At 39.3% G+C, this 12,074-nt stretch overlaps 2 protein-coding genes and 1 pseudogene across 3 annotated transcripts; 2 read left to right on the plus strand and 1 right to left on the minus strand.

Moving 5' to 3' along the window:
- Positions 1-2,116: 2,116 nt before the first annotated feature.
- Positions 2,117-5,323, plus strand: LOC104700757 (formin-like protein 7). The gene is made up of 2 exons (XM_010416324.3): positions 2,117-3,699; positions 3,793-5,323. Exons 1-2 carry the CDS (start codon positions 2,423-2,425, stop codon positions 5,096-5,098), a joined length of 2,583 nt encoding a protein of 860 aa, XP_010414626.1. The 5' UTR covers positions 2,117-2,422; the 3' UTR covers positions 5,099-5,323.
- Positions 5,324-5,346: 23 nt separating this feature from the next.
- On the minus strand, positions 5,347-8,075 carry LOC104700758 (pyruvate dehydrogenase E1 component subunit alpha-1, mitochondrial). Its single transcript, XM_010416326.3, has 7 exons — positions 7,211-8,075; positions 7,045-7,124; positions 6,602-6,679; positions 6,103-6,198; positions 5,886-6,011; positions 5,734-5,799; positions 5,347-5,633 (listed from the first exon to the last, which is right to left on the minus strand). The coding sequence occupies exons 1-7, from the start codon at positions 7,887-7,889 to the stop codon at positions 5,589-5,591; spliced, it is 1,170 nt and encodes a 389-aa protein (XP_010414628.1). The 5' UTR covers positions 7,890-8,075; the 3' UTR covers positions 5,347-5,588.
- Positions 8,076-9,789: 1,714 nt separating this feature from the next.
- Positions 9,790-10,761, plus strand: LOC147941063 (thioredoxin M-type, chloroplastic pseudogene; annotated as a pseudogene). Its single transcript, XR_015562771.1, has 2 exons — positions 9,790-9,880; positions 10,433-10,761. The product of XR_015562771.1 is annotated as a thioredoxin M-type, chloroplastic pseudogene (transcript).
- The last annotated feature ends 1,313 nt before the right edge of the window (positions 10,762-12,074 follow it).

The raw sequence follows: 12,074 nt of genomic DNA on the forward strand, positions 1-12,074 counted from the left end.
TAAAGAAGTTGATAGACAGTCCATCAACTCAAGTAACAATGTAGCAGAGTTACTTACAAATGGAGAGAATATGATGATTTGTGTGGCTGCACTCTTTTTCCCTTATCATGGTTTTTATCCCACTGAGTTTTTCCATGACAAGGTTTTTAACGAGGCAACAAATAACACGCAAAAGATCGACCTCGATGGAGAATGTCAATGATGAAGGGGGAGATTGCATCACTATTCGTTGAAAACTACGAAGTATATTTACAAAATCATTTCCTACTTCAACATTGAGAAAGCGTATTCACAGTATTGGAATGCGTCATCTACGAGGTCTTTGAAGTCTTTTTCGAGGAGGAGTTTATGTCATTGTACTCTTTTTCCCTCGTCATGGTTTTGATTCCAATAGGTTTTTCCGTGACAAAGTTTTTAATGAGGCAATGCATAACTCATTATTGGTGATGGATATTCAAAGGGGAGTATTATGAAATAAGTGTGATTATCCATCACCACATGTGTCTTCCATCTTAATGACACATATCCCTTTACTTGGTGTAACACTTGTTCACCACTTCACCATTTGTCCTTCACATTTGAATACTTGTTATTGTTTCTTACACTTTGTATAGTGCATGAGCCATCATACTCTTATCACTAGTATATATAGAAATTATGTACATGAGAAGGAGTGAGAGAAAGATGTAGACATAATAAAAAGAAGAACAATAAATGTGTTACCGTTGCTTTTCCTCACTCTCTCCTCTCCCACGTTCCTCCTCCATTTTCTTTGTACAATTATATAGTTCCTTATACACATACATATATACACATATACATATATTTACGTTATTATTTATAACAGATTATCATTTCTTGTGTTCTTTTTTAAAAGTAGCACTAGCGCACATGCGATATATATTTTATTTGACGTTATACAAATTTGTATATTTTCACAAATTTATATGGAGAATGAGGAGGCTGAAGCTGATGATGATGAAGACTACCCTGGTTGGTCGACGAACAACTTTATTTTACATTATTATACTAGTCATTTATATCGAATAATACATAACTTGACATGGAGTACTATTTATAATTTTTTGCATAGATACAAATGAAATGATACTATTTAACTGTTTACAGAAACGTACGCAGATGTGTATATACACAATTACACACATATCAATTTGAACATATGTTACATTATTTGTCACATAGAAGTGGCATTAATTACTGCACGTATTGAAATGAGAGAGTAGTAAATAAGTAGTAATTATCAACTAATCCATAATTTGAGTTATGTTTAAATCCATCATTTTGTTCACGTGAGCGTCTTAATCAACATAGCTAATATGAGAGAGTAGTGGTACGTAGTACATTTTTATTATTTTACTAACAACATTCCGAAACCCGACTATATCCTTGAACATGATTACAAAAAAATTGATGTCATCCATTAAAAACATCCTTAAAAAAATAAAGAAGATCACAACTTCAGTGTCAAATAATAATACTAAGTAAAGATCTCGAAATCTTTACCAAACCAAACAAAAAATAAACAGTTTGGTGAAGTCTTCTTCGGACTTTATAACAGATGAGATGGGACCAAAACGGTTTTAAATATCCCTACTTCTCAACACCTACCGACCGATTAGCAAATATCGATACACAAAAGTCAAACATTCCAAAATCACATTTACACTCCAACTTCTGTCTTCCAGATCATTTTCGATTTTCTTCTAGAACACCCACATTACCAAAACACAATCACAATTCACATTTATTCTCAAACGTACACAAAACAAAAAAAGGTCCACGGGGGTTGGTTACCACTTACAACACTATATTGGTAGGTTTAAAAGATGTATGAATATATTATTAACTACTTCCTAACACAAAATTATGTACTTGCATTCATATTCTAAGTTCGAAGAAGGAAGAGACACAAAAGTCAACGCGTAGCCGAATAGGATCAAAGAAGTCAAACATCAAGACATCTTCTTCCGTTCCAAATTCGGACACTAACCTCCAAAAAAAATACGACCGGGTCAACCCAGCCGCATTAACCTAAAATGACAACATTACACTTGTCTAAACACGTGTAAATACCGAGTTAACGGAGGCTGTTTTCGTCAAAGTAGCCACGCTTTTAGACATTGGACCTGATCTCATGTTAAAAAAGTTTTTAACTCTTTTTTTTTTTTTTTTTTTTTTATAATAATAATTTTTGTTGCTTTTTTACCCAAAAAACATAGAAATCATTAATGTGTTAAATCATTTAATGGTTGTCATGTTCACCAAAAATATCATTCTTTCCCAAACCACATTTTTTCATTTTTGTTTCCTTTATTTGCTTCGTTGTCTTGTCAAATTCGCCGCGTGAATCTTATCACCGTTGACGGCGAGAGACTCTCCTCTCCGGTCAAGAACCACCGCGATGTCGTTTCTTTTCCGTAAGAACGGTAGTAGTTCACGGAGGAAGATCAAAGACAAACTCCGTGGTCGGAACTCAGATCGAGGCGGGAAGAGAGAAGGTGAAGATGACAGAGTCAGATACGACGGAGGAGGCGGTGGAGGTTCCGGCTCCGATTCGTTACCACCACCGCCGTCTCCTTGGGGTTTTCTTTTCCCGGAGGATTTTGTTAGAATCGATGGGAATCTAAAAGCTGTTATTGTAGATGAAGAAGGTTTAGATGTGATTTACTGGAAAAAGCTTATCGAGTTGGAAAATAGCGGGAAAATTAGGAAAAACCCTAAACCTAGAAGACGAGTTGACAAATCTGGCGGTGGATTTAGAAGAACTGGAGTCGGAGCAGATCAAGACGATGGTGATGATGATGATGAAGTAGGTGATGAAGAGGCGTTTTCGTTTCATAAGAAAAATTCTCAATCTCCTTTATCTTCTTCAGGTGGTGATGTTGGAGGAGGGAGACACTATACTTCTTCTTCTGCTTCGCCGTCGCGACCTTCTACTTCTTCTACGTCTGCTGCTTCGCCGTCGAGAGCTTCTTATTCTACTGCTGATTATGTTGCTGTTGGGAAACAGTCTCAATCTAAATTTCAAGCTCCTGGCGGCGGCGGCGGCGGTTCGTTTCCCTCTTCTCCGTCGCAGATCCGAAACAGTGATGGCGGTGGTCGTTCGCCGCCGCTTCCGCTTCCTCCGGGTCAGTTCGCGGTTGGAAATGCGCTTTTGTCTACATCGACGCCGTCTGTTCCGCTTCCTCCGGGTCAATACACGGCGGTGAATGCGTCATCGACACCGTCTGTTCCGCTTCCTCCAGGTCAGCAATACATGGCGGTAAATGCACAATTGTCTACTTCGACACCGCTTGTTCCTCTTCCTCCGGGTCAATTGGTGACGGCAAATGCTCCGCCGCCACCGCCACTACCATCTGCTGGGGCTCCACCGACTCCGCCTCCGCCATCTAGTGTGGCTCCACCTCCACCACCACCGCCTAAGAAAGGACCTGCGCCGCCACCACCTCCTCCACCAGGTAAGAAAGCAGGACCCCCGCCACCTCCAATGTCAAAGACTGGGCCACCTAAACCACCTGGTACTACAAAAGGACCGGCGAAGTCAGGTGAGACTTCATTGGCCGTAGGCAAAACTGAGGATCCAGCGCAGCCAAAGCTCAAGCCTTTGCATTGGGATAAAGTTAACCCTGATGCGAGCCGTTCAACAGTGTGGCACCGGATTGATGGTGGCTCATTCAAGTAAGTATATAGTTACAGTCACTAAAGTGTATATAATCTAGAATATGATATTTCTGAGTTCTTATGAGTTATATATATATGTTTATTGGGTAGCTTTGATGGTGATCTCATGGAGGCTCTGTTTGGATACGTTGGTGCTCGAAAACCAAGTGAAGCAAGCAGTGTACCGCAGAATCCCACTGTGTCGACTTCGCAGACTTACATTCTCGATCCTCGGAAGTCTCAGAACAAAGCAATTGTGCTTAAATCTTTAGGGATGACTAAAGAGGAGATCATTGACTTGTTAACTGAAGGCCATGATGCTGAGTCTGATACCCTTGAGAAGCTTGCAGGAATAGCACCAACTCCAGAAGAACAGACTGAGATCCTAGAGTTCAATGGCGACCCGACGAAGCTGGCTGATGCAGAGTCTCTACTGTTTCACATCTTAAAAGCAGTTCCTTCTGCATTTAACCGGTTTAATGTCATGCTCTTCAAGATTAACTACGGCTCGGAGGTTGCTCAACAAAAAGGATCTTTACAGACACTTGAATCTGCATGCAATGAGCTCCGTGCTCGTGGGCTATTCATGAAGCTTCTAGAAGCAATCTTGAAAGCAGGTAACAGAATGAACGCTGGAACCGCTAGAGGAAATGCTCAGGCTTTCAATCTGACTGCTTTAAGAAAATTGTCTGATGTGAAGAGTGTTGATGGGAAAACTACTTTGCTTCACTTTGTTGTTGAAGAAGTTGTGAGGTCTGAGGGAAAGCGGGCTGCGATGAATAAGAACATGTTCCCAAATGATAATGCCGGTGGTGAGAATGCAGATGTATCTAGAGACGAACAAGAGATTGAGTTTATAAAGCTTGGTTTACCGATTATAGGTGGCCTAAGTTCAGAGTTCACTAATGTGAAGAAAGCGGCTGGAATCGATTATGACTCGTTTGTAGCCACGACTTTAGCTTTAGGCACCCGAGTCAAAGAAACAAAACGCCTTTTAGACCAAAGCGTAGGGAAGGAAGATGGGTGTTTGACAAAACTGAGATCTTTCTTTGAATCTGCAGAGGAAGAACTGACAGTTATTACAGCAGAACAGCTCAGGATAATGGAGTTAGTAAAGAAAACCACAAACTATTACCAAGCTGGAGCATTGAAAGAGAGGAACCTGTTTCAGCTGTTTGTTATAATCCGTGATTTCTTAGGGATGGTTGATAATGCCTGTAGTCAGATCGCAAGGAATCAGCGGAAACCACAACAACGACCTGCAGCAACAGTAGCAGGAGCATCAACTTCAACAGCAGAAACAGCGACCGTTGCTGCTACACCGCAAAGGAATGCAGTTAGATTTCCAATTCTGCCTCCAAATTTCATGTCAGAGAGTTCAAGGTACAGTTCAAGTGAGTCAGACTCAGATTCCTGATAAACCAAAAACCAAAAAAGTTTATTCACTTTTGTTATTATGTATATAGATGATAGGGGAGCTTGTTGTTGGTAAAAATTCGTTAGGTTCTTTGAAGATGGTTTCTTTTTAATTTTACCTGTTTCCTTTTTCGGTCCTAAGTTGATTCTTTTTGGAAGACGAAGAATACAAAAAAGAAGAAACCATTACCATATGGTCTTTGTTTGTAATTCAATTTGTTATATCTTTCGGTGTCCAGCAATGATAAATATCAAATCAAGTGCTTGAATATCAAACACGAGACTTCATTAAAGAAGTCGCAAATTGTAGATACAGCGACAAAAGCTTCACAAGAATAACATGTTTCTCGTTATGTATGTTTGCGAAGAAAGATACAGAGATATTAAAACTAAGGAGAGTGGGGAGAGTATACAAATCAAAAGCCTCTTTATTCATAGCTTCCTATCAGCCAACCATGTTATAACACGTGGCAGTTCCACGACCAAGAGGTTCATGGAAGCGCAGCTTTGACTTCTTTTCTGTCTGGTCCAAATGACTGCCGAGAGAAGCGAAAAAGGGTCAGTAAGGGAAATTAACTACAGTTTAATGGGTGTGTTGCAAAATGCAAATGACAGAATATGTAATTAGTAAATTACCTCAGTGCCAAATCCCTTCACATACACATTGGTAAAAAGTTCGGACGGCTCTGGCATTGGGCAATCCTGAAAAGGAAAAGAGTTTACGTGTGCTCAGCTTTGACAGTTGAATTCCCGAGTGGTACAGAGAAGCAATGCGACAGTTAATTTACCTTAGCTTTGGCAATGGCGTCATCTACTTCTTTTCGAATTTCCTTCTCCATATCCTTAAGCTCCTTCTCGGTTGCAAGGTCATGAGATAGTACCAGCTTTTTAATTCTCTCAATTGGATCACGTTCCTGAGTCACACACATAATGTTTTGAGATTCACAATAACCTGAGTTCTCCACCAAGAATTAGTTTGTTGTGCAGGTTAACTGACTAACGAACCTGCCTCACACCAGATATCTCATCTCTTGTACGGTATGTGCTTCCAGGATCAGACATGGAATGACCGTGGTACCTGTATGTGTCCATCTCAAGAATCTGTATAGAATTACGATGAATCAATTCTTATGTTATTTATACGATAGCAGAAGAGGAACACCAGAAGAAAAAATGAACTGTGATATCAAAAACACAGTTCTTTGAAGAACACTGATACAGCATCATTTCTATAGCCGATAAAAAGTTTAAAACTTTACAGAGAACAAATCAGCCACCCCATCAAACATTCAGCTATTGGAATTCAGTTCCAGGTCACAAAGAGCAACTGAAGGGAAGTAAATTTCAAGTAGGAAACACATAAAGTACGAAAACACTTCATCCTATGATGCCAAGTCCTAGGGGATAACTAGATATTGATCAAAGTAAATAAAATAGTGCGCCAGATAACAACATGAAAAAGAAGAGTATATGTTTGAGAATACTAAAATGCAGACAAACTTACTATCGGTCCCTTCTCCAAGGCATGATCCTTAGCAAATTTGCATGCTTGTTTGACAGCAAATGCATCCATACCATCTACCTATTCATCCCAAAAATTGCATCCAATCCAGCAACCGGTCAAACTCAAAAAATAGTTGATAACCGATGAAGTACAAGATACCCAATCAAAACAATGTAATGATGCACCATGGCTCTGTTAATGATAGAGGACTCATGACATCAATATACATGAGAGAACTGCATTTCATCCCTAAACAGAAACGATTATGAAAGAAAGCCTGGTAGTACTACCCTAATACTTGCATCTACCAGTTTTCTATATGGAGACTAAGAAATCCATGTGGATCCATCTGCTAATAGATAACTAGCCAACCAAAACTTCTCCTCTCTCATCTTTAACAAGTCTCAGATCAATCTTTGTTACAAATAATATCCAACACTGACCTTGAGTCCAGGAACATAATCACCACGCTTGTAGTAAGATGGACTCTTAGCAGCTCTCCACTCAGCAGTTCCCATTCCATCTACACAAATCAAACCCAATTCAATCGCGCTGACCATAACAAACCTCCAACCAAATAAAAAAAAAAAGAAGCAAAAAACTGCTTACAGTGATTGTTCTCGCAGACCAAAATGGCAGGTAAATCCCAAAGAGCAGAAATATTCAAAGCTTCAAACAACTGTCCCTGATTCGCAGCACCATCGCCATATAAAGCAAACGTCACAGCCTCTTCCTTATTATACTTCTGAGCAAAAGCAATACCACAACCTAACGGAACCTGAGCACCGACAATCCCATGACCACCATAAAACGAAGAATCCTTCTTATAGAAATGCATAGATCCACCTTTCCCTTTAGAACAACCAGCTTGTCTTCCCATAAGCTCTGAGAAAACCTCATGAAGCGAACCACCACGACCTAAGAAGATACAGTGATCACGATACGCAGTGATAATCGCGTCTTTCTTCGTAATCGCAGCTTCCATGCCTATAGCTACAGCTTCTTGGCCGTCGTAGAGATGGCAAAACCCTCGGATTAGCTTCGCTTTGTAAAGCGAATCGGCTGCGATTTCCATACGTCGCATCAACGCCATGGTTCGGAAGAAATCGAGAAGCTCTTGGCTCGATGATTCGACGGAGCGTGATGGTGGATCACATAAGTGAGCTGTGAAAGGAAGCGAAGTCTCGATTGTGATCGGAGTTGTGTCCGTCGAGATGAATCGGTTGAAGGCGGCGGAGAAAGGACGAGCGATGCCGTTGGATCGCGATGAGAGGCGTGATAGAGCCATTCTCCACCGTTGATTTTTCCGGCGAATCTGTTGAAATCTTTGCGGAGGAACAACAACACAAAAATGAGAGACGGTTTCAGTGAAGAAGAGATTAGAAAGCAGAGATATGTATGCTACCAAACAAAAAAAAGACTCTGAAAGGATAAGAAGGTTCTCAAAGTTTTAGAATTTTAAAGTGTTTAAAGCAGATTTCGGTTTTGTTAACCAAAGCTTAATGTGGCTGGCATGACAACCAAATTAACCCGGTCCGGTTCAATTTATTTTTGAAATTGAAAATCGAACTTTTTTTTTTTCTTAAAAGATTTTCATTAAAAATATATAAATGCTAAAGATTCTATCAGACGACCAAAAAAAAATTAAAATGTTAAAGAATCATGATCAATCCAATTATATTCAAATGCACAAGTAGAACCGAAATCAATACAATAAAACTACAATGAGTTGCTTTGTTCTTCGGACACATCAAAATCAATATTAAAGGTAGGGTTGACACTTCATAAAAAACAATAACCTATTAAATTAAAACAATCAATATATATCAGCTTTTTTTTTTCTCAGGTGGACAAAGCAAATCAAAAACGAGGGTGTTACTCAATTGCTCGACTTCTTTTCTTCCTTGCCGTATCAATCTTGACTGCTCGCCGTCGTACCAATCTTCTTCTTCGGTGCCTTTTAATCTTCGACCAACTCTGCTGTTCATCCCATGGCTCTCTCTACCAATCTGAGTAGATCCGACGCTAATGTTAGCCCCATCGTTGGTCGATTGGGTGTGGTGGATTTCTTCTTCTTCTCTACCATAATTACCAACGATGATCTGCTTTAATAGAGAAACTAACTGATAATTAAAAAACCGTCTCTTTCAAGCGATCATAAAGGCGATCGAAGACAAACTAACAATCCATCAGTTTTTGGCCGACGTCGGTCTCTCCGGCGTCGGTCACCCTCGTTTTTAATTTTTTTTCTCTTTACTTTCTGCAAGTTTTTAGTTTTCATAGTGTAAATAACGGCAAATCACAGATTTCAGATCTATGCTCTTTGCCATATTGTGACGGTGGTGATATATGCTTTTCTTACGGTGATTCAAGATATGGGCTTTCACTCGCTTTTGCTGTATTCTCCAATTTCGACAGCCTATCATCTTAACTTGCCGTTAGATTGGTCAGATTTATCCGATCGATTTCCTTTGTTTCATGTATTACCGATTCATTCGAATCGGGATGGTTGTCCCTATCTAGGGTTTGTTTCCAGTGGTATTCCTCACCGGCGTTATCTCCGGTTCTCAACCGATGATTCTTCTCTGCACCATTTGTATGGAGATATCATTTGGGTTTTCGATCCTGGAATCAACAAATTAACCATCTCGCATGAAGGAACTGGTCCACGCAGGCTTTGTATTGGCCTTCGACTTTCGACGACATGGTCTGACGATGATGTTCTCTCTATTCATCGGTCAAAATGTTTAGGTTTTATGAAAGGAGAAACCATGTTCACAAACCGGCAAATACGCGTACAATGTTTCAAAAGACATGATCTAGGAGCTTTTCAAGTAATGTATCAGTGTATTGGTTTAATCAAAGTGATGCGAAAAGCATTTAGGAGTTTCATCTACAAGATGTTAGTCTTTTACGAGTATACGAAGAAGGGACTTAAAGATTTTATCTGTTGCCTATAAGGCTTTCGTTAAGAAAGCAGGATTACTTCCACTTTTTCGTCAAAATTGTGTTCAATTTCCTTTATTTGTTTCAAGGGTTGTTTTTGAATTGTTCATGTATTATGTATTATGTAACATGTTTATAATAATATAATTGTTTGCTGTTAAAAAAAAAAAAAAAGAGAAACTAACTGATATTTTCTTTTAATGGTTTTTGTTCTTGCTGCTTCCTTCTCTAGGGGATGCATACTTACACAACGCTAGATTTCTAGGGTTTCTCGATTACAACGACGAGCAGGTGGTGGTGTTATCTGTGACGCTCAGGAAACTGCTACTGGGAGTATGTTCTCTCTTCTCTTCTCTTGTTATCTCTCCTTTTGCTCCACAAATTTCTTATCTTTTTGGGAGATTCGTGTTTCTGATGAGTCTCTCTTAGTCTTTTTGACCGAGTTTACCGTTCAACATTAGTGGGTCTCTTGTAAAATTCGAAAAAGTATTGAACTTGGAAGAAGTTAGAAAAGTGTTTTTTTTGGAATTGCCTCTTCTTCTTTTGGCCATATGTAACTCAGATGGTTGTTTGTTGTATTTGGATTATCACACTCAGTGATTGCAAGTAATGTGGAATTGTGGATTGTATTTTTGTTTTGTTTTTGGGGTAATGAAAGAGAGACTTCTGTGTCATGCTTAGCGCATATAGCAGTAGCACTTTGATTGCAAGTTTTCTCATGTTGGCTTTAGCAGTAGCTCTTTGATTGCAAATTTTCTCATGTGGCTTTATCTTTCTCTTCCTCTCTATGCATAAACTTATGCTGGAGCATCATCTTAACATTGTTTTGTTCTCTGTTTGTTTATTATTTTAATGTTGGTTTTTTTGCCTATATGATCGATGCAGTTCCAGTGGTCAATGATTCAACATGGGAGTCTCTTGTTCTCAAGGCTGATGAGCCTGTGTTTGTGGACTTTTGGGCACCATGGTGTGGACCCTGCAAAATGATTGATCCCATTGTCAACGAAAACGCAGGACAGTACGCAGGGAAGATGAAGTTCTACAAACTAAACACTGATGAGTCTCCTACAACCCCTAGCCATTATGGTGTTAGGAGCATCCCGACCATCATGATCTTTGTCAAGGGTGAGAAGAAGGATACTATCATCGGTGCAGTATCTAAAACCACATTAGCAACGAGCATCGACAAATTCTTGTAATGAAGATAGTGGTCACTGGATATTGGATTGGGTTTTGTTTCAAGAGTCAAGAGAGAGACGGCGACCACGAATCTATGATATTGTTAATCTTCTGGAGCATGTTCGGGTGAGATTTGTTTCTCCACTTTTTTTTCGTTTTTTCAAGTCTCCTATTATGTTTGTTTAGTGACGAGTTTGTCTAATTTTAGGTTTTAACAAGAAGAGCCAAGAATCAGTATACATGGAAAGGTTTTGCCCGCAGCTTTGAAGGAGAGACAAGTGAAGTTTTTTTTTCGTTTCTCTTTTAAACTGTTCTTCTAAATTCAGTGATCCTAATGAAAGTTATAAGACACTCTGAACTCTGTGGTTTGTGTTAGTTGCTCTAAGTTGGTATTGATAATATTTGGTCTCACTTCACTTCCACTGATTCTTGGATGCCTTCTTTTTTTTGGAAGTTTTTTGCATATTGCACATGATGAGCTAGGGAAATTGATGGCTGAAGGAGAAGTATCTGGGCTACACTTTACTAACTCGGGTCCTACATTAATATTGTTGGTTGGGCTCCAAGGAGTTGAAAACACAATGGTCTGCGCTAAACTATAGTTGTTACCTAAAGAAGCAGCAGGTACGTTTTTTCAAAATACAGTGGAGATTTTTTTGATGGGATTTTCAAAATAAAAGCATGGTAACCTCTCGAAAGTAGTTGCTGTATTTGTCAACATGGTCGGCGTGGTCATGACGACGCTCGGGAAAACTTGGGCTGCTTATGATTCATTTGATTATTACATGAGTTGTCCAACTTCATCAACCATATTTTTTTTAACGTACGGTTGATATTTTTGTTTAGCAACGGACAACGGGCCCTTATGGACTATTTACAAGTTATGGAATATTATGGGCTTCTCTCTGCAGTCTCTTATGGACTATTTACAAGTTAGAAATTGTTCTTGTATATGATCATTTAATAATTAAAAGATTTTGTGTGTTGGGGAGCATAACCCCCTTCTGTTATTGACAACACAGTGCTTCTTACGAAGTTTTCCGGTGAAGAAGGAGAAGGGGTTGATGTGCAAAAGCTGTTTGCATACATTGGACTGTTAACACTTGTTGCTCTCTGGTGGCTTGGTATACTAATATCTACCATATTATTTAGTTTTGCAAGTGTATCATCCTGAACATAACATATGAGACAGGGAATTGCTTGTCTCTTGATCAAAAGTTTGTGTTTTTTGGTTGTTTGTTTTCAGTGTGGCCATTGACAGCACTCGGGATTGAACCCAAGTTTAGCGAACTCTATAAAAGTTGATGAAGTTGTCTCCAGAGCTATTTACTCTTTTCTGATTTAAAAA

The sequence above is a fragment of the Camelina sativa genome, chromosome 7 (assembly GCF_030686135.1).
Source record: "Camelina sativa cultivar CO46 ecotype springtype chromosome 7, ASM3068613v1".
NCBI classification, from domain to species: Eukaryota; Viridiplantae; Streptophyta; class Magnoliopsida; order Brassicales; family Brassicaceae; genus Camelina; species Camelina sativa.